This window comes from Brachyistius frenatus, unplaced genomic scaffold (assembly GCF_029030835.1).
Source record: "Brachyistius frenatus isolate BFR_SWC_R1_liver_20210118 unplaced genomic scaffold, ASM2903083v1 Contig_113, whole genome shotgun sequence".
Taxonomy (NCBI): Eukaryota; Metazoa; Chordata; class Actinopteri; family Embiotocidae; genus Brachyistius; species Brachyistius frenatus.
The window spans coordinates 851,708-875,000 of NW_027210712.1; the positions used below are offsets into that span (position 1 = coordinate 851,708).

General features: G+C 43.4%; 1 protein-coding gene across 1 annotated transcript in view; it reads left to right on the top strand.

The window, feature by feature from the left end:
- Positions 1-3,668: 3,668 nt before the first annotated feature.
- cdh5 (cadherin 5) overlaps positions 3,669-23,293 on the top strand; it is a 31,412-nt gene continuing 11,787 nt past the window's right edge. Inside the window, exons 1-11 of the mRNA XM_069712882.1 lie at positions 3,669-4,453; positions 13,530-13,769; positions 14,098-14,377; positions 15,238-15,360; positions 15,505-15,672; positions 15,776-15,957; positions 19,235-19,348; positions 19,711-19,853; positions 19,945-20,078; positions 21,210-21,319; positions 21,533-21,635. Of these exons, the coding sequence (XP_069568983.1) occupies positions 13,530-13,769; positions 14,098-14,377; positions 15,238-15,360; positions 15,505-15,672; positions 15,776-15,957; positions 19,235-19,348; positions 19,711-19,853; positions 19,945-20,078; positions 21,210-21,319; positions 21,533-21,635 (1,597 nt within the window). The 5' untranslated portion in view covers positions 3,669-4,453. The remainder of the gene's footprint in view (positions 4,454-13,529; positions 13,770-14,097; positions 14,378-15,237; positions 15,361-15,504; positions 15,673-15,775; positions 15,958-19,234; positions 19,349-19,710; positions 19,854-19,944; positions 20,079-21,209; positions 21,320-21,532; positions 21,636-23,293) is intronic.

Consider the following 23,293-nt stretch of genomic DNA (forward strand, 5'->3'; position numbering starts at 1 on the left):
TGAAAGGGTCTTCATTTCAATGCTTTGCAGCATCCCGCGGGAGTCGACTGGTCAAACTAAAAAACAAAAAAAACAACGACGTTTTCCTACTAAATAATCACGGGTAACTTGAAAAGTTCACTTCGCTCAAAGGTCAGTGGCGCTCAGACCATCAGACGAATGACATTTAAAGCCCTCAGCGGGGAACATGTTTTTATAAAACATTGTTACGGTTAATCACTATAATCCGGCTCGATCGGACCAAACGAACATTTAAAAAGTAGACCAAGAATAGAAAACCTCTGCATGGTGTAAAGACACAATAAACTTGGGACAAAAAAAACTACCTCTGAAGTATCTCATATATAAAGCTTCGATTTACGATCAACTAACTGAGCTTCTACCTTTGTGTTTCCAGCGGCTTCATGATATTTTGCTGATACACTCTGAATATGTTTAGAGCGACAAAACATGGTAGGTGTTGATGATGAAAGTGGACCCTCTGAGCAGATAGACATTATTTACAAGGCGCTGTCTTGTCAAAACATTCCCCCCTCTCTCGTCACTCTCTCACGCTCTCGATCCTCCGGTCCTTGATGTTGGGGCTCCCGGTGGCCTTCATCCAGCCAAGCCACCAGAGGGGGAATATCACCCGTTTCCCTCACATGTCACGAGTGGAACGAGGATGCAATTTTTAGCGCCAAAAGTGTGTGTTTTTTTTTCTTTAGGAAAAGTAGGCCAAGAGCATAAGGATTTTTTTTGTTGTTGTTGAAAAGACAGAATGACAGAGAGACACAGAGGAGTAGAGGAGAAAAGAGATGTGTAAACAAGTGAGTTTCCATCATATTTGTGGCATTTTGTTTGTTTGTTCATGAGACAACCATCACTCTCGTACACGTCGCCTTGTTTACTGAAAGAAAACCCGACAGCCGACACGAGGACAAACTCTTTGTCTCTTTCATTTACACTCTTGTTCCTTTTCCCCTCTTACATGCATCACTGTCTCGGCTCAAATCACTTCAACTGAACCCAATGTGAAAGTGGTTTAAAGAAAGGACTTTTTTGAAAATTAACGATACTAAAGATTTATAGAAAGGTTTAATAAATCGCAGTCTGTCACTAAAGTATTAAATACCGAATAAAATCATGCTAGTGACAGATTTGAGACACGTTTTCAGTCACTCTCCTTCAGGCTCTTTTGGTTTCTCTCTCTGGTGTCTAACTGTCATCCAAGTCATTCTTATCTGTCTAAAATGGCAGTTTTACACACACACACACACACACACACACACACACACACACACACACACACACACACACACACACACACACACACACACACACACACACACACACACACACACACAGAGACAGACTGAAGATGGCGAACGAATGATTCTCCCTGAAGTTCGATGTTACTTCTTTGTCAGAAACAAGACGACACTGAGAAAAAAAAAGTGCGTCTCACCGGGGGAACAGAGAGGACGGGGGGAGAGCGGGGGAGGTGGGGGGTGAAAACTATTCAACGCAAGCGACAAGCGAAACGATCTCTCAGATGCAAAGTATAGGAAAGTAGAAGAAGTACGTATGACAGCGTTGTTGTCTCAAAGCTGACCGGAAATAACCGCTGCACCTGAACACATCACCCGCCAGCATATCTGCAGCTTTGATTATTTTACCCAGAAATCAACGTGTTTTTCGTTTCACGCACTCACTAAGTACACAGATTCGTCTGTACGGCAGCGGTTAGTGAAAAATAAAATACTTCCGCGCTGCGTTCAACAACACTTGCAGCTTCCGCAGACGCTTTAATTTGAAAATTATTTTACGACGGTGGCTCCGCCCCCTTTCCTTTACGTAGCCAAGATGGGGACTGAAAGTGTCCAAAGTTTCACACTTCTTTTCTGGACCGATCTGAGTGCAAAAATATATTATATTAAAAAATATTTTTTAAAAACAGGAGCACAAGAACAGATCTAATTAAACACAAGAGTGGACATTAATATAAAATAGAATAGATGGCATGTTAGTATGTAATTACACCATTTGGAACGCAGAGTAAAAGTGCATTGAAGATGCTGAAACACTCAACTGCAGCACATATGAGGCAGAATTTAGCTCATTAATTATCACGGCGTCATTAATGTTTCCCTTCATCTTTATGATGGAGAGTTAAACTGGTGAAATACACAACGCACGTTGCAAATTAAAACGCCTCGAATGTGCGCTTGAATGTGTTTGATTTAATGTTCCATTGCACTGCAGCCCCGAATCAACATTTTAGCCAGACAGCTCTCTGCATTGTTTTTTTGTTTGTTTGTTTTCTACCTTCATGCAGAGAACAAACAAAATGGCACCTGCTTCTCCTCCTCAGGGTCGTTATGAAGTACTTTCCTAAATAGTTTTTTTTTTCCACCAAACAGGTGTCTGATTAAAGAAAATGGTAATATGGATCATTTTGGAAAAGTTCAAACTTGCTCAATCCTTTTTTGTCTTTCGGTTTGGGGAGCTTGTTCAGAAAAGAAAAAAAGAACAAATTACACCACTGGGGAAAAAAAAGGGAGAGAAAGAGAGAGACTCCGCTGGAACGCACAGTCAAAGTCAATGCTTGAATTATGATGTGTGAGGAAACGGCTCCCAGATGTTATGAATGTAAGTGTACTGGGACTGCAAATAGCAAGAACAAACAGAGAGAGTGAGAAGAGAGACCGAGTGTGTGTGTGTGTGTGTGTGTGTGTGTGTGTGTGTGTGTGTGTGTGTGTGTGTGTGTGTGTGTGTGTGTGTGTGTGTGTGTGTGTGTGTGTGTGTGTGTGTGTGTGTGTGTGGAGAGGGGGGGTGACTGGACTGCTGTAGCCACGGGAGAGGTTTCATGTAAAGCCGGCTTTCCTGTCCAATTTCACTAAATTACTGGCGAATACCCCCCCCCCCAAAAAAAAGGAAGGCGGGGTGAGATGATGCATGTGTGTGTGTGTGTGTGTGTGTGTGTGTGTGTGTGTGTGTGTGTGTGTGGCAAAGGCATCGCTCTCATCTCATTTACCGGTTTAGACAAGATCTCTCTGTCAGATACACTCTACACACACACACACACACACACGCGCGCGCACACGCACACCCGAAGTCAGCCTCCCCTCTGAAATATTTACGAGCCTCATGTGGGGAAATCTCGGAGGATTATCCCCAATAACCTGTTTAACTTAATCCTTATCTCACACACATGAATAATAAATCTCTCCGTCTCTCGCTCTCTCTCTGAGAAGACATAACGCCTCTCTCTCTCACCTTACTCTCCATCACCCTCCCTCCCTCCTTCCCTCCTTGCCTCCCTTCGTCCCTCCCTTCCTCCCTGTCTCCCCCCTCCCTCCCTCCCCCCCCCCTGCCTCCCCGTCCCTCCTCTCTCACACACTCACTCCCATCTGCTTCAGGAACACGAGCCGGCTGCTTTTCTCTGCCTCTCCGAGCGTCTTTGAGCTTTTTCTGACACCGGCGCTCTCCTCCTCTCCTCCTCCTCTCCTCCTCTCCTCCTCTCAGCTCCCTCTTCTTCTCTTCTCCGTCTATCCATCTTCTACCTTATCCTGCACACACCTCCAGTCAGCTCTCTCTCTCTGTGTCTATGGGGGGGGGGGGGGGGGGGGGGGGGGGGGGGGGGGGGGGGGGGGGGGGGGGGGGGGGCTCCCCCACCACCACCACCGCCACCGCCGCCACCACCACCCCTCCAGGACAGGAAAAAAAAGGGAGCACCGGCAAAGAATGACAATAACAGGAAGAGGAAGTGGGCAGTGACCTGTGTGAGAGAGAGAGAGAGAGAGAGAGAGAGAGGACGGGTCGGACTGCTGTGGTTCAAACACTTTTGGCCCCCTCGACGAGGAAAAACCACATCAGAGGCAGCGGGAAGGGAAAAGAAACCTGTTGGATTCACACCTGAGGACAAACCTCGACGAGGGCAAACGGGGCGATAAAGACCGGAGTTTTGTTTCAGATAAAAACCAGAGGAAGAGATTCCTGAAATTTCCTCAAATATCACCTGCTGAGTTTTTTTTTGTTACCTCTTACATTTCCTGCTTTTTTTCTTTGATTCTCAAAACATCTGTCTTTTGGAAATCCATCTCTGGGATACGTTCTCGTCCAAGGAGGCATCGAGCCTTTTTTTTTTTGGTGGTTTTTCTTCATCATCACAGACTTTCTTATCTGGTCCACAGTCCAGGAAAAAAAAAAAAAAAAGGATTTGTCGAAGAGAGAGAAATCACTGCTCGTACAACAGCACCTGCTGCTCTTCTTTTTTCTACATCGGAGAGGAACAGCGGACAAAAAAAAAGGAAGCAAGAGAGAGGGGAAGAGATTTCTTACGCCACCGACGAGCCACAGATTTCTACCACAAACCTGCCGAATGAATAAAACATCTGCAGTTTGAGTGAACAAGTGGATTTTTGTACCAAAAACAGAGATCGGCCTGGTTTGGACTTTTCTGTTTTGAGTGGTAAGTTTTGCCTTTTTTCTGTCTTGAGACACAAATACTTCCTGTACAAGTGTCTCGTGTGTGCACGTATTATAAAATATGCGAGTTGGTGCATCCACCCAGAGCTTTTCCTGCCCAGCAAAATGGGAGTGTGAATATACATTTCCCTCTGATTGAAAAATAAGTGTACAGCAGCGCAGCCAAAAAAGAAAAAAAAGTAACCCAGATCTCCTTGAAAACGCTCCAGGCTCCTCTCCCATTCACTCTGGGGGTAAAAAAAAAAAAAAACGGTCTCAAAGAGGGAACAGAAACAAGTTGAAACGATGCCTGTGACCTCGTCCAGGACATATGTTACGCCGATGATGTCGGACAGCTCGGTGTGGATTTGAATGCTGTAATTGATGCCCCCCTCCCCCTACCACCACCACCACCACCTCCTCCTCCTCCTCCTCCCCCTCCCTACGGGCTGGACTGTCACTCCTGCAAACAGACAGGCTGCGACCATTAAGTCGATACAGGATGATCTGTAGACACACGGCTGGAACCAAGAAAAAAAAAAAAATGTAACAAGCAAACTGACTCCAACCAGGAGGTCTCCAGTTGTTCATTTTTAAAGAGTGGAAAAAAACACATTGTTTCATCACAGCTGTCAAGTTGATGTCAACTTGGTTTGGCTATTCAGTATTGATGAAGCACATCTTATATTAAAAAGTAGTGAAGATCTTGTCAGTTGAAGACTTCCCCTGCTGTACGAATTTTTTTTTGTTTAAAACCTCATTTATCAAGAAAATAACACCTGACAGCGTCGTTTCAACACAGCCACTTATTTCTGTGAAGCTCATTTCTAGAAACCCTTTTTAAGAGCTCGTTCGGATAATATCTGAAAGCTGTCGTCTGCGGCGTCGTTCCATCACACACAGAGGAGCGTTTCTGTTATTTTGTCCACCCTCTGTCTAAACGGGAGCACGTAGCTCCTCCGCAGTGGTTGGACTTTCCCTCCGTGGGTTCTGGGTCCGCAAGAGATAGAAGTGATTTGATTTAGTTGTTAGGTTGAAAGCCGTTGATGCAACTAAACCCAGTGGTCTAATTCCTGAAGAGGGAAAAGTATCAGGGAAAATCCTTTGGGTGCCATCTGGGAGACTTCACCCTCCCACAAACACACACACACACACACACACACACACACACACACACACACACACACACACACACACACACACACACACACACACACACACACACACACACACACACACACACACACACACACACGAGATTCACGATTAGAGCCATTCATTCATTCATTCAGATATATGTCAGTGTGGTTGACAAGCTGTCCAGCTGTGGCGACGTTAGCTCAGCTGAAGTCACTGATTACTACTGAGAGACCCAGTTAAGGTTTTATTTTCAGGGACTGACCTGTATACTGCATTTCACACAGTATATCAACATTTCTAAACCTGTTCAAACATGAAATCCCCAAGAAATAGAAGAAGGGACATGAAATCCTCCAAAAAAAAACACCAAACAGATAGGAAAAATGAACAAAACTGAGCTGACACCTGACTTGGTGGTTCACAGCTTCTACTTAGCTCACTTTGAGGAATTAAAGGCTGATCTGATTGGACAAATTTGAGCATTTATTTATTTATTAGGATTGAGGATCAGTTGAACACCAGTTGCAGCTGCGATATTGAGGCCCAGACAAAAGGATGAATTTTCAATTGTAACTATTGTTTACATTTATATTTGGGCATAGACTATTCTATTTCACAGGAAGAGGAGCCTTTTAAAATCTGATGTTTGGACACCTTTAACATTTCCACTATCTGAGCTTGTAAACTTTGCCTTCAGCGGAGGCAGCCGCTGACAGCTGAGCCAGAACCGATGAGGATAACACTGCAGGCTTGAAATTATTTTCAAATAACAGTTTGTCATCGCCGTCAGACATCATTCATCAGAAATTTAGTGAAAAAAGAGTCTGATTTGTCTGAAGTGTGAGAGTGTCAGTGAGGACGCTGTGTGTTTGTTTGTTTGTGTGTGTGTGTGTGTGTGTGTGTGTGTGTGTGTGTGTGTGTGTGTGTGTGTGTGTGTGTGTGTGTGTGTGTGTGTGTGTGTGTGTGTGTGTGTGTGTGTGTGTGTGTGTGTGTGTGAGGGTGTCCTGGTGGTTCCTGGTGTGACTCCCTGGCAGACAGATTGTTAGAAGCAGCTCTGTGATTAAACCTGTTTTTAATCTGGACAACAGACTCACACTCTGGACGGCACTCACTGGCCGACATCACAGATTTTGAGGCTGTGAAATCGTGTCAGCGTGTCCGGCGCACACAAATAAAACTAAACGCCTGATTTTAGGGACGTAAAAGGAAAAAACAGACTAAAGGAAGCTAAAGACCGACTTTTATGAAATAAAACTTCAAGATTGAGGTTGATGTGTTCGTAAGAAAGTGTTAGGATGAACAAAGTTGTTGTGATTTGTGGCTGTTTTTGAAGCATTATCATAAAGCAAAGCAGTAAAATATTAGCTTGGTTTGACACTATGAAGTAAAAAAAAATAAAAAATCACAGGTTCTTCCCCTGAGGAGTTTTAGCAAATGTCACACCTGTTTCATTATGCAGAGGGCTGTCTTTGGGAGCAGGTAGATATGTAACAGTGGTAGGAAAGAAAAAAGGTCGTGTGATCATCAAAGTCAACAGGGTTCATCCTCTGAGGAACATGAAGCTATTACAATATCTATGGAAACAAAGACAGCTGATATTTCACTTCCAAAATGAAAATTTTTCATGTCAGTCGTCCTGAGGGGAGCAGAAATGTCATGAAAATCTACCCATTTTTTTTTTTGTGTGCAGCCTCAGCAATATCTTATAGGAGTCATCCTCTGGGGATGATGAATATCTACACCACAGATATGATATGATAGTAAAATGGTAATTCGTTGAGATTCAAACTATGTACCTCCTTGTTTCTTGAATTTATTTGACAAAGGGATAAAGGACAAGAGGAATGATTCAGCCAGATCCACCAAGTGTCAAGATATGATGTGTGATAGATGGACTAAAGGAGAGGCAGATTTATTGAAAAAAATAAAAAAATAAAAAATTGTATTTTCGTCTTTAAAACACAGAAACGACAACAAAACTCGGGCTTGAACTTCAAACACCCTTCAGCGATCGGCAGGATTATGAAGTCTTGTTGACTTCGTTGCTGCGCTTTAGCCTTTGGTAGACTGAAAACTGGGTCAGACCTGTCTGCCAGTCACAAAACATCCCGGAGAATGACAACTGTATCTGCACGTCTGTCTGTTTCTGCTACTCTGTCACACTCTCACACACACACACACACACACACACACACACACACACACACACACACACACACACACACACACACACACACACACACACACACACACACACACACACACACACACACACACACACACACACACACACACACACACACTCTCGCTCGCCTGCGGACAACATACAGATGTAATTACAGATATTCCTGGATGTTGTTTATTCTTCGTACCTCTGACAGATGCCTTTTGATAAATTACGGTTTGTGTAATCCTTAAGTGAGATTTGCTTGTCTGACACTGGCAGTTAAAAAAAAAAAAGTGATTATTAAACAAGGGTGATAACTACAGAAGAAGCATCTGTCAAGTAAACAGAAAGCTAAACTGTTACACCTTCTTAAAAAAATACTTAAGATTCCCTGAACTTTCATGCAAACAGTGAAAGATTTGAAAGCGGACTCGAGTTAAATCCCAACTTTAAAAAATAAAAAGTTGGTAACCTGCGTGCAGCGGTGTGTTTTTTATCTTCCACACCATTTTACAAGATGCTAGATCTGCTTTTAAGGTGAGGCGGAGAGAGGGGAAGGGGGAGAGAGTGGGGGAGTGAAGTAGAAAAGGTGCGAAAAGGAAAACAACAAAAAAACAAAAAGGAGGGATGATCGGTAGGAGACAGAAATAGACAGTGTGGAAAGAAACACTTTCACCTTGAGAGCTTCAACAAGCCACAAGTGGAGAAATTTAAGAGGAAGAAAGAAAAAAAAAAGAAGACAAAAAAGATTGCAAGGAGGAACAAAAAACAATGTCGGAAAGAAAAAGAAATGGAAAGGAGGTCTGAGAGAGGCTGGAAGTGTGAGACAGCGACAGGCAGACAGACCGAGGATGAAGAAAGGTGACGCAAACGGAGTGAGAGACGCAGTCAGCCGTTGGAGTGAATACCAGGAAGGGTGCGTCCGCTCACTAATCATGACCCGACATTAACGGAGCCCCCCGGCTTTTCCCAGAAGGCATTGTGTTTACACTTCCTGTTGCTGATAAAATATAAAAGGGGGAGGAGCAGGGAATTGTCCCCTTTGAAGGATGAAATGCTCATTTAAAAAAAATGCCCTTTGAAGGAAAATACCGCCAGCGGATTCATTTTCTCAAGAAATAATTACGTGGAAGCCAGTCAGAGGATATTGTTGTCTGAGTGTGTGAGTCAGATGTTAAATGTGACGATGACAAAGTCCAGTAAAATGAACTGAAGCTGAGCTCTGAGTGAAGCGCAGCTAAAAGATGATGTATCGTTAATCTAAAAAGCAGCATCGGCAAAGGTTTGAGATGAAAATGTTAAAAAGGACAATATCAAATTCTCACAACTGACATTTAATTCAACTTTAGTTGAGTCACACATAAGAGCGCCTGCGACCGCCGACATCAGAGAAGCCCAAGTTTGTCCCACACCTTCTCTGCGTCTTTCCCAGCTGACCTTTGGTACACCCTGGACGGGTCGCCAGTCCATCACAGAAACAGACAACACAGACAGAAACAGACAGGGCGACTTAGAATCACCAATTAACCTGACGTTAATGTCTTCGGACGGTGGGAGGAAGACGAGGGCACCCGGAGAAGAGCCCTCGCTGAAAGGCCGAGGTCCGAACCCAGAGAACCAGGTGTCCTCGTTCAACCTCTTTGAAAATAAGTAAACCAAAACAACAAAAAAACACGTCCATATTGGCACCAACATGTGCAATAATAGAAGTCCAAACAAAACAGTCGGGGTTCATCCTCAGACATCCAACTGACGCTAATGTCTGATTCACTCATTCACTTGAAATTACAGATTAAATGAATGACTAATAATTTATCCGTCACATGACACGGTTTGAGTTCTGTTTGAAAAATGTCCCCTGCTGCTGCAGGGAAACCTCTTTTTCTATTTTTTTTTTTTAAAGCTTATTTCTTTTGCGCGAAACCTTTGCTCACACTTGTACAGTAATAACATAAAGCTACTGAGTCAATATTTTAATGGTTAGTTAGCTTTTCTATGCCCACAATCCTCTTCCATCAAAGTAAGTCTCAAAAATGAGTCTCGATCCAGCGAACCAATTATAAAACAAATTACATTTCCAAAATTTCGCTCACCTACAAACATCTTCATGCTTGAATTTTTTTTTCTGCCGAACAGCTTCGGTTGTGATGTTAGTGAAAGTTGAATGACTTTAATTAGTTTGGGGAATTATCAAGTCACAAATTTATCCACATTATTCGGATTCAGGCATGTTCATTTAAAAAAAATAAAAAAAATAAACTTTTCTTAGTTTGCTTCATTCTTCCCAGAGGCAACAAAATACTTATTTTCTAACATGATGATTGGTCTTGAAATGCAGATAACCAGTGAAATTCTTTTCCTTGCGAGACTTCTCTGAGAGAACATACAGCACACGGCGTGATTGCTTTGTTTGTTCAGAACATGTTCAGAGGAAGGATACGAGCTGACGCACAGTAAAAGCTGTGGAGGGTGAGGAGAAGGACGCGGTCGGGAAACACGCGTCTTAAACGGTGGCTGCATCTCAGAGTGAAGAGGGGAAGCTTCCAAGAAACTAAATGGACTCGGCGACGATCAGCTCCTTTAATCTGGGCAAAAAAAAATTACAAATCTTCCAAAAGTGAGAACAAAAGTCAGGGGATGAGATAAGAATACAGAACGAACTGGTGTCAAAAAAAAAAAGGCAAGAAAGAAATCACTACCAAAGAAATGCAAGAAACTGAATTCAATAGGGAAATCAAAAACAGCTGAGTTGCCAGATCTCCAAAATCAGCACTTTCTATGATTCTGATTTATCAATTTAAGCTTTTTTTTTTTTTTTAATACAAGTTTAAAGAAAGTTAGGAGAAGAATTTTCCTTTTATTGTCCCTCTCTTTCCTCAAACCCTTTTTCTTCTCGGTTTATCCCCATTGATAGTTGATATAGGGGACATAGGGGCAACTGGTGAGAATTGGAAATAAATAATAAATAATATTCCCTCTATCAAATATAAAGACAGAGACATGTCACTCACTCCTGAAATCCAGGCAAGCTATATTTTTACAGTGTGTTTCATGGCCTGTAAATACAGAAAAATGATATAATAGTTTATGTTTTCAGATCTTGCCTCATAATAATTGTTTACATGTTTCTTCAGCCGCATTTACATGTTACGAAGGCTGAAAATATTCCACCAACACTGTTTGAAAGAGGGTTGTCATGTATGTATCATAGAAGTGTCACATATGACAATAAAAGATGAACACATATAGACTACTTTGCTTCACATGAATGGAACGACGGGGATGCAAATATTAGTGTTGAGGGGGGGATTCACAGTCAGAAAAAAAATGTATTGGCACCACACACATGTATTTTCAGAAACCTCTTTCATTTCGAAGTCCACAGCAAATTCGCAAAAAAAAAAAAAAAAAAAAAAAAAAGACGATGCACTTCTGTTTAATTAATTTAGTCCTGAAAGGAAAATGAACAAAGAAAACACAAGAGGAAAAAAAATAATAAAACCCAAACAAAAAGGATGTGAACTAAAAGGCCCAAAAAAAACAAAAAACAACAACAACAACACTGCTGAGTCTTTGTGTGAGCTGATTTGTGGGGAGCCGTGTGAAGAGGTCATGGGAGGTCAGCAGAATACGAGATTAGGCCATTAGAGGGAGAAGAATTTGTGCCAGTATAATCCCCTCATCATAATCTCTCTTTCTCCCTCCCCGCTGCTAATGGCTGCGAGACAATAAAATGCACTAATCTGTCCACTGGGATGGCACAGGGCTGCGCTGAGATATCTACTGGAGTACAGAGCACATATAGACTAAAGTGTTTTGAAGATTATTTCCCTGGCATTTCTGCTTTGTTAGATAGAGCCCAGTGGGGGAGGAGAGGGTGGGTGGGGGGAGATGGGGGAGAGACGGACAGACAGGGTGAAACAGGAAAAAAAAAAAAAAAAAAATGAATGGGAGGAAAGGTTTACCACACTGCTGGTGTTTGTGTGCCTTATAAATGTTCATTTTGGTTAAATAATGCTGAATTGCTCGCAGGCAGAAACAAGTGATGCAAGACTCTGAAACATCGAACAACTTCGAATCAGTCAGAAACCGTGAATCAGATGACGTGATAGTTTTGGTTTGAATTTCAAAGACCGCTGCACCGAATTTTGACTTCAAATTTGAATTATTTGTCTTGGTTTAGGACAATTTTAAGTCTTTTTAAAGCTCGACCCTTCTCGGTTTGTTCGGGTTTATCATCCGGCAAAAGTTGAGGCTCGTACCTGCCTATCTGGCACTATTTTTGGTGTCATCTTTTTTGAGGATCCAAACGAGCTGAGTCGACACTATATAGCCTGGTGTCCCCGGACCCAAATATATAGGGCTTTTTTTGTGTTTTTTTAACCATTCAGCCTGCTACGAAACTGGCCGAAACTCTACCGCCGCTGTCAACCAAACCGTTTTTTTTTGTTTTTTTTCTTGAGCACGGCTTTTAAAGGAGCGCTAAACGTTCTGCTTTTTTTTTAATTTTAATTTTTTATTATTTTTCTCTTACGGTCACCTCGAGCTGAAAAATGTTAACCTTTGCGTAAAACGCTGCGCTCGTCAACGTCACCAGACGTCAAATCACAAACGTGTTTAACCGCCAAACGCCGGTCGCTGATTGGTCCGCCCTTCGCAGCGGCTGAGCGAATTCCAACAGCGTATCCAGACTATAATCACAGTCAAGAAAAACTATGGATTGCCTTGACATTTCGTACATTTAAAAACATTGCGTGATGCTGTGACTTTTCTCACAGCATCACCAGCAGGTTGACAGTCGTGATTTTGAGTTCTTATATCTCTGCGACTGTCTGACAGATCTCTGTGTACTTTTGATGAACCTCTCGAGTGTCATCATTTTGGTGTTTTTCTCTGTTCAGACTGAAAGTAACGCCGCAGAATTAGGCCATTCATGTTGCGAGGAAATTTATCAGAGATGTGTGCTTGCTTATTCGTTTGGGTCCAATGCATCACAACACAGGAAGCCTTTATTTTTTTGCTAATGCGGAACACATTCATTGACTTTAAGATTAATGCACAAAACTGAGCCATCTTTCTTTTTATAATCCTAGATTTGAATCAAGAACTAGTAACAACCACAAAACCCCGTTATACCCAAACTCTCCTTTTTTTTCCCCCTCCACCATTTGAAGTGCTGTATTAAAAGAGAGAAAAAAAATACAAATAAATACCGAACACAAATTCAAAATGTCAAAAAGTCCCTTTATGGAAAACGGCCCTTTTTAATGGCCGATAAAGACAGACATCCTAAGTGGTTTTAATGTCATCTCCGCTCTCCGTCTCTGTCAGTCTCTCTCCGTCGCTTCCCGTCTCTCTCTCGCGCGCTACACCAGCGGGTCAAGACCTAAAATGGGTCACAGTCCTATGTTTAATAGATCCCCATACGACCACAGTGGTGATACGCTTTCAGTCCGACTCCCATGATGAGAGGCTAAATGTTTCATTTGGGTCCCAGGCTGAAAAGGTTTAAGAGCCCTGGTCCTCGACGATAGCTAGACCTCGAGCTCAGCGGCCGACCGTACGGGGACGGCGAGTCCTTGGCCTTCACTCTAAATCTCACCCGGGCACAGCGAAGGGGTCTGTCCACAGCTGATAAGTGGTTTTAATGTGATCTCCTCTCTCCCCCCTCTCTGCTCCCTCTCTCCCACATTCCTCTCTGCATCTCTCATTCCCGTCTTGCCTCCTCCTTGCTCTCCCCCTCCTCTCGTCTCTACCCCCGTCCCGACCCCAGATGATGGCTTGGCTCCGGCTGCGGACTCCGGGCCTCGTGACCACGATGGCCTTGATCCTCTCTCTCGTCATTACTCAAGACTCTGGACTTCCCGGCGTGGAAGCAGAGAGGCAAGACTCCGTCGACATTGTGAAAAAGGAAACCCATCCGGTGCTCTTCAGGCAGAAGAGAGATTGGATCTGGAACTCCCTCTACGTGGAAGAGGAGAAACCGGCGCCGATCGCCTACAAGATAGGACAGGTAGGTCCAAATCAGTGGATTGAATTCCCCCCCCCCTCCCCCACCCGAGTCCAAAGCTCACCACAATCTGTAGGATTCCTCTGCGGTGTACTTCTTGGATTCACCTTCGACAGTTTAGTCAAAAATCTCACTCGACATGGCTCGCTGAAGAGACGGTGGCGGCACCGCCAAGAATCTGGGCCATGAAGTTGCTGCTAACCAGCTCTTTGATGAAAACCAGAGTTATTTTGCCAGAGTTTATTTGTAGACATTTTGCTGGGACGGTTGTTGATTTGAGTCCTTCACTCCAGCGGTATAAGACAAACGACCCTTCTGTTTCCTCCCACAGCTGAAGTCGAGCCAGAGAGTGGAGGTGAAGAAGTTCAAGATAGACGGCGAAGGCGCGAACACCATCTTCACGGTGGATCAGAAAGGAGACCTGTTCGTCACCAGATCTCTGGACCGGGAGGAGAAGAGCTTGTACCATCTGAGCGCTCGGATGTACGACGGGAACAACAAGGTCATAGAGGACTCTGGAGAATTCGTCGTCCAGGTTACGGACATCAACGACAACACGCCGGTTTTCCCTCGACAGTACAAAGGGTCCATTATGGAGAGATCCACGATAGGTACGAAAAGAAATGACTTCAAAAAGATCGTCGGCAGTTGACATCGAGATGAAAAGTCGGTTATATATTTGGTTTTGAACGCATTACGGATAATGAAGATGAGAGTCGACCTGGGAGTTGGTCCTCCCCGTATGCATTATTCATTCTGATTATTGCTACCTGTCGTTGTCAGTCATTTCTTTACATCATATCTGCTGTGTGCAATTAAAGACAAACATAAATGCATTTTTCTTATTTATATGTTCCAATATTCAGTGCTAAGAAGTACCTCCTCCTCTTCATCAGGTGAAGGCATGTTGTTAAACTATTAGGCTTGTACCATGAGAGTGCTATAAAATGACCAGAAAAAGACAATGAAATTGCTGATTGATTAATCATCAAACAAAATATCATGACTGTGACAGCCCGAGATTAAAGTCACGTATAGGTTTATTTGTATAGATGTGTAGATCACATAAAGTGTCGTTAACGTGTCTCAACTCAGAGTCGACAAGAAATAAAATAGAGTGCAGAGTTACATAAATGGAGAAAATTCTTGTAGTTCTTCTAACAGAGTTCCTGCCGCTGCAAGTATGAATCTGACATTTACTAATCGGTGATACTTTAGATTAAAAATAGACCAGACTGTGAAAATTAATGGGGAAAAAAAAGAAACGCAGTGCTCACACCTGTCACAATCATCAGTGCCTACGACTGTGACGAAGTCGCACAATGTTAGCGCGTAATCAGGGCGTGTTTAATCCGTCAAACAGCCATGAAAGTTCATCCGATATTCATTTCTGCAAAAAAACACTGGACACTCGAACACGATGTCTCAACGATGACGCTGTTCATCACGTGTCGTCATCTCCTTCGTGTAGGAACTAAAGTGGTCGAGGTGAGGGCGACGGACGCAGACGACCCCACCACCGCCAACGGGGAGCTCAGGTACTCGCTGACGCCGGACGGAGACATTTCCGCCTTCGAAATCGACAGCATCACAGGTAGGCGTCCGCCGTGATCGTTTTTCTTCTTCTTCTTCTTTCTAGCATGTTAATTTAAGGGAGGTATAGATGCACGAGCTATTTTTGACCCGAAATATGAGTCATGGCCCGACCGCAAAGATAACACCCTCTCTCTCTCTGCAGGTGTGATCAGCTGCAAGATAAACACTCTGGACCGAGAGACCAGGGGTCAGTATGTGGTGGTGGTTAGAGCTCAGGACATGAGAGGGATGGCCTCCGGCAGCACCGCCACCACCTCCGTCAACATCACCGTCACCGACACCAACGACAACATCGCCTCGTTCACCAGAAGTAAGAAACACTGTGATACAGGATTACAAAGACGTAGGGGGGGGTTAATTCTATTATGACGCACGGGGGCATCCCACACGTGACGCGCGTCTTCTGTCCACAGGCACGTACGAACTGCTCGTTCCGGAGGACCACAAGCTGAACCAGAAGATCGGCACGCTGGAGTTAGAGGACCAAGATCAGATCCAGAACAAAGAGCCCATCTTCACCATTCTCGGCGACAGCAGCAGAATCTTCAACGTGGAACTCAGCCCCAACAAGGACGGCAACCTCATGCTCGGACAGGTCGGTTGGCGCAACAAGTGGATTTCATTTCTGAATTTGTAAAACATTTTTTGACTTGTTTTTTTTGTGAGTCATGTCAGTTTCAGCACTTTTCCGCAACTACTAACGATGTAATTTGCGATCGAGTTGAGCTCGGTGGTTCCCGACAGTTCTTTGTCCTGTATTCTCCCACAGCCGTATGAGATTCAATTCATAATATATTTTTTTTTTTTTAAAGAAGTAGTAACCCTGGGCCTGTAGCAGCATGACGAAGGCATCGTTCATGGTCCCCCTCAGTCAGCCCTAAATATCAGCTGTCTCCAAAAGGAACTTTAATCTTAAAGCTAGAAATGGTGTCTGCCCCCCCCCCCCCTCTCCAACCCAAACTGGGAGATGTTTCCACGGGAGATGGGGCCTGAAAGCTGAAGGCTGTACCTCCTGTTGTACGTGAAGAAACAGGTTGCATTGCAAATTGCTATATTTGATCGTATTTTGCTGCAAAGGAAAAGTCTCTTTGTTGCATCATGGACATATGAACCCACCACACAACATTTTATCCCGCGATCGTCTCCCCTCTTGTTTTATTTAGCAGTTGGTCATGTTCGTCCTGACTTGAAGGCTTTCAGCTTTTGGCAGGTTTATTGCTAACTAGTTTTCACATGCCTGTGAATCAAAACACGCGGTGTTCAGGTGCTGCAGCAGACTTCTGTCAGTGAAAAACGATCTGCCTTCCATAGTGCCATCCTTTTACAACATTCATTTGGCGTTACACACATTCGGTCTCCCGTTTGTGTGTTTATCTTCCTCCAAAACACATTTCTGCATGAATGTGTTGTATAATCAAATAATCATTTCTATTTTTAATAATCTATATGCCACAGTTCTTTCTATGTAGCACTGCCAAGTTCGCAACGCATAACCCTGGTTTGGAATCACTGGAGTAAAAAAAAAGTGCCTCCCCTTAAAAAAAAAAAAACATTTCACGGGTTGCTCACTTTTATGTTTATCCAAAATTGAATCAAAGTGGTTTTAGGAGGTGTTACATCCTCACACTTTAATGTTCAAGCCCCGAAAATTGAAGGGAGCCTCATGCCCAAACAGCATGAGATGAGCACAAAAATAGATTTACATTCCGGCTGCAACATAATAAACATCCGAGAGCTGAGCATTAAGGACCGGAACCGCAGTGTTGTGACAGGATCTCCATGACCTCAAACACACTATTGACGTTTTCTGTGTTTTTCTTCTTTCCGATTATGCCTTCTCACATGTTGCGCCACCGCATGCACACTAATTACATTATAAAAAGGAAAACTGAGATTTATGTTTTGTTTTACTTTGCAGGATGACAGTCATGTTTAACACCGAGTTGAAACCCCCCCTCCCCCCACACACACCCCTCCAAAAAAAGTCACGGCCTCCTTCTGGTTGGGGAAGATATTTATGCTTGCTGGAATTGGAGCAGGTTTACTCCGCTGGATTGTGCTCTTCAGATAAAGTATTTAGGACATCAGAGAGCTGAAAATGTATTCTAATGAAATGAGCTCGGTAATAGCTCGCGCCCACGCTGGCCTGGAATCGAATCGCGCCGCACGATCTTCCCTCCGCTCGACTCGCCCCTCAGCTCCGCAGCCCCTTCTCATCTTTCCTCACCGGCTGTGTTTACACGTAGGGAATAAGCCGGCTATCGGCCGCACCGCGGTTAAGGTCTTATTCTTGTTAAGCTGTTTACAAAATGCCTTTGATACCTCGCGACTGAGTATCCTTGTTACCGTGAGTAATCCAGTTAACGGAATATTCCTGTCTACCTGTGATGTCCCGTCCACAGATAAAACAGTCCACGGGAGGAAAAAAAAAAACATTTAACCCAACAGTCGTCTATTTCTGATACAAGGGGGGGAATGAATCACAGTGGGGGACTGTGACAGTAAGCATTGCTCGCTGCCTCGTATTTGGAGACATAAAAGTGCATCCACAACGCTGTGTGAGTCTCGGTCTGTGCAGATATTTAAAAAAAAAAAAAAAAGTGAAAGAAAAAGAAAACAGGAATATGTTAACTCGAGGAAAATGTTGCCGTTTCGACTGTTCCTTCGACGGAGGCTGAGAGCTCGGCCGGGTTTCTCTGGCTGACATTGACAGCCTTTTTAACACCTGAGATCACCCGTTGACCTTTGTGAAGACATGCAGGTGTAAAACCACTTTGTGTACATAAAAACAAACAAAAAAACCCACACAAGGTGCAAATGCAGCATGTCTCCAGTCTAAAAACAAAAGCAAATGTGAGTATAAAGGATGTTGAGGGTGAACTGAAATATGTAGTACTTTATGAATACGTTTTAAAAAAGTACTGTTAAGGAAGTTATCAGGGTGTTGAGTGAGTGTCAGAGAACAGACAACTTCAGGACGTCAACAACAGCTGTAAATACAGCTGAACTGCGTCAGATCTCGACAGCGTGAGCAAGAGGCGCGTGTTAATTTGAGAAAATGAGCCTCGCAGATATGAGTTGTATAATCTGGTTTTAGAGCCTTTGAGAAACTAAATATCTCAGAAATCAAGTGGATGAAGCAGCGTAACAAAGAAGTGAATGCACTGGTTTGTTTGTCCAGGTTGTCATGAAACAATGCTGAGTGTGCAAATACGGGGGGGAAGGGGAGGTAATAACGGAGCAGCAACCGGCAGTGACGTCACCAACTGGTTCGCGATTTGCCATTTGGAAGCCTCGAGTTTAGCATTTTGCCCGTCGCCATCTTGAGTGTTTCGAGCGATTTGAGAAATGGTGGATCTGACTCGGTCCGACTGGAAAACCAGAGGACGCTACGCCCCGCCCACATGTACTGACTGAATTCTGTCAATCAAACAGACAAGCCCCCAAAAATACAGCTGTTTGAGGCTTAATATCTAATGAATGAGGGATTATTTTCAGACAAACTGCCAGAAAACTAATAATAAGGAGAGACTTCAGCAAAAAAAAAAACACCATAATGACTTGTGGAAAAAAAAAAAGGAATTGACTGTATTTCGTGAGAGAAGTTGAATGAAAGTCTATGGAGTTTTGGAGCCAACCCCTAGTGGCCGTCGGTGGTATTGCACGTTAAACCGCTTCTGCATTGGCCTCACTTTTCAGACGCAAAACCTACGTCTACTTTTACAGTCGGTGGTTTTAACACTTGAGGGTTCAAAGGTTGAAATGACTTCGACATGAAGACGTAACGAGTGCAAGGTTTTAAAGATCTCATATGCTCGGAGTTAAATCACGATCATTGATTTAATTCCGTCACTTCTTTCCAATCTCCCCAGCCTCTGGACTACGAGACAAAGAGCAGCTACAGCTTTACCGTCCAGGTGCGGGAGAACCTCAGAAACCTGCATTTTCCTGCCGACAACATGAACAGTGCGGCCACCACAGCCCAGGTAGATATCAGGCCGCCGGAGTCTCTTCAGCCATTCCTTCAGAGGACGTTATCACTCTGCTTTTCATACATGTTTATATTAAAATAGAGAAGAAAAAGGGAAGTGGAGTGCTGCACCACGTGGCATGAGCAAATTTCAGTGGTCAAGAAGCAGCTCTCAGAGATTTGGATTAGTGGGCAGGTCTGAATTATGATAATGTGGAACAGAATGAGTTTGAAGTAGGACATTGTTAAAAAAAAAAAGAAAAGAAAGAAGAACAAAGCAGTTCAGTCTCACAATTCAGGTCCGTTTATATCCGGAAGGCCGACCAGACCGCAAGTCAAAGCCCTCTTTTTGAACCGAATTTTTTTCAAACTCGACAGGTGAACGTCAAAGTCCTGGACGTGGACGAGCCGCCGGTCTTCTCCCAGCCCATCTACACCTTCACTGTGATGGAGGAACTGGCCGTGAACAACATCGGAACGATCTCAGCCAGAGATCCCGACAAAGCCAACAAGAGCATTCGGTGCGATACCGCGCCCACACATCCCCCCCCAAATAACTACGAACGCTTCTACTGATCCTGCGAGACTGATCTCCTCCCCGTCTCTCTTTAGGTACTCCATCTTGGACAAGGACTGTCCCATCAGCATCAACCTGCTCACGGGTCAGCTGTCCGTCCTGAGGAAGCTGGACAGAGAGCTGGAGAGCACGCACATGTTTCAAGTTAAGGCGCAGGAAGAGCCGAGCGGTACGTCGCACACGAGGTTTATTAACGCCGTAAACAATAGATCCTCACATAAAAAACGGGAACCATGTGTTTTCTCTAACGATGGTAAAACGCCGACACGGAGGAAGCAGAAAAGGCCAAAGAGCACGGCGCGTTCTCCTGGTTTTCTCTCCTCTGGATTTATCGAGGGACGGGAGTGTAGCACTCTAACGGGGATTTTGTTTTCTTAATAGATTTAACACGTTGCCGCAACACCTGGTCGACCCACGCGGGAAGGAGAGAGCAAGCAGGAAAATCACATTAGTGTCTCTTTGTTCGTTCGCAGCTTCCCAAAACCAAACTCTATATTTTTAGACCCGCGGTGAATGAAATCCAAAGATCTATTTTAGTGGCTTGTCACGATGTTTAAGGAGCACAATCGTCCCCGCAGCTTGACAAGGTCCTCGATATACCGTACGCGTACTGTACTAAAGATAGTTTCAAGATGTCAGTACAAGAGACGTTTATCAAAAGATGAATAAAAAAAAAAAAAAAAATTAAAAAAAGAAACATCAGTCATGTGAGATAAATGTAAAAGACGCTTTAATGTGACGAAAAATAACCGTCCGACAAACGGCTTCCCGAATAGAAACCCTTTCAGTCGCTTGACCTTAATCAGCTCTACCGACGACAGAGACACTCACACCTGGTCGTCGTCATGACGATCACTGTCACACCTGCCCGTTAAGGTAAATGACAAACAAGCTGAGCTCACCTGTGTGAACCGTCTGAGGGAAGATATCAAAACAAACGAGGAAAAACGCTTCAAAAAACATGTAAAAATCAAAACCACTCTGATTTTTTTCTTGTAGGAATCACATGATAATGTTTCATATCCCTGCTGCAGGATTTTTGAAGATGTTCCGAATAAAAAAAATACACATTACATCATCAAAGTCAAATGTGAAGGTTTATTTCGTCCTCCTTTGTTTTTCTCTGAAGAGACTTCACTGGAACATTTTGTGCATTTCTTTAGACGATTTTTTTATTTTTTTTTATTGTCAGCCAAGTCTTCATTGGTAAAATACAAAAACTAGCTCCTGAATCAGTCATCTGGGATCCATCATTAATGAACACTGCAGTTAATCGTGTGCTCTCGTGTCTCCTCCGTAGGTTTGGAGTCCTTTGTGAAAGTTAACATTATAGTTCAGGACATCAACGACAACCAGCCCGAACTGGTCGTGGATGAGATCTTTGTGTGTGAGAATGACAACACGAATATGGTAAGAAAAAAAACAACAACAGTTTTAACTGTTAATTTAAATTCTTTATCTTTATTTGTCACAAAACTGCTGACTCTGCATTGACTGTGCTCTTTTAATGGCACCTACAGATCTACATAGTCACATAAAAAAAACATACTGCAGTGGATGAAAAAAAAAATAGACTGTGTCCAAGGAGCATTAATTCACTTTTCTTTTTCTGTCTTTCCTCAGGTGATAGGAACTCTGAGAGCCACGGACAAAGACGACCGTGAGGCCTCCTTCACTTTCACCCTGGCCAGCGAGAGCTCCAACTTCTCCATCAAAGACTACGGCAGTAAGTCCTCGTGTTGCGCCGAGCACATGTTCACCTTCCTTTTCTCGCTTGTTGCTCTAAACGCCGCTCGGAGGAAGCGAGTGGCCTCAGCACTTGTTGCTATGCAACAACTGAAACTCTGTTTGAAGCGCGGCGCTCTCTCTGTTGCTGAAATTTTAAATTATTTTAACTTCTCAAAGCGTGCTTTGGTTCTCCCAGCCAGACGGGGGATTTGGAAAGCCTGTCTGGGACATTAAGTGCTGTCTGGAATGCACAACAACAAATATTGAAAAATAATGAGAGCAAGTGGCTCAGTGGACTTGAAGATGGCTCTGAGTAGTCTATACTCATCCCTGCTAACGATGTAAATCAGCATGTCACACACAGGACTGTGTTGTTGTGCTACATCATGCAAAAAAAAAAAAAAGACCAAAAAAAAAGGGGGCTTTACATGGAAACTGCATGAACAACTTTTGATTTGGAAAATGTGGGAGAGCAGCTACATTTTGAGTATTTTTAAAACATGTTGTAAGACACAACAGAGGTTCAATCAGCTGAAGCTACAACTTGAATTTAAAGGCTTTATTGATGAAGCATGAAAGACACTTTGGTGTACATTACTGATGAGGTTTTTCCTTATTTAATGAATCGTTAAATTATTGCTTCATGTATTGAATAAATATAGTCTGCAGCCATGCATAGCACCTCCGAAAGGCTGTTTAGGAACAACAGTGATTTGAGCCAAATGCTCACATCAATCTACTGCCGGGAGGTTTGACCATGTTTAACCTCTGTATACCTGCTTTGAACCTCTCATTATAATAAAGTAGTTTGAGTTTTTGTAACTATACGTTACAACAGTGCAGAACATACTGCTATGATATGTGTGTTATTTCCCAACTATTTCCCCAGAGGCAGTTTGTACCAGTCAAACTTACAGTATGGATTTGGTCATTCATTTTCAAGGGGAATACCACAGTGATTTAATGAACCCTCGAGGAGATGTAAATGTGTTCGATAAACTGTCAGAACATTTAACTGTAAACCACAAATGGACTTAAGGCCGCTTGAGGAAAGGAAGAAAATATCAGGGGACCACGACAATCAAAGTCATCAGGATTCAATGCTACCATGAATATTGGTGGCAAATTAGAAGAAAATCCATCTGAGAGTAGATTTTTTTTTTTTTTTTTTAGTCTGGACCAAAAACTTTTAGAATTTTATTGTTTAAATATAAAAGTAAACAACTGTTAAATAGCTGGAAAGTGCATGAAACAAGAGGGCTTTCAATTTGAAACAAGGATTTTTGGTTTTATTAACTTGGGTAAACCTGCAGCAATAATGTTTTCGCAGTACCGGACTTTAGCGACAAAAAGGGAGCTTAGCTGAAAGGCAGAGCTTTTTATACGGCGCTCGGTCTAACATCCCTACCCTCAAACTCTGGTCAGGAACTCTGGGTAATGAGCAAAATAATCAGATCGCGGATAAAAGCGGTTTGAAAGGAGTTATATTCGCAGGCCTCGCGCCCCACTCGCCTCCACTCCTGTGAGGTCACCAGTCACAGCCAATTGGGACGAGACCCCTGAGATCAGCCCAGGACCTGCTGGAGAGATTATATCTCCGGGTTAGCCTGCTTCGGGGGTCTCCGGGATCAGATGGAGGAAGTTGAGGCGATGTCT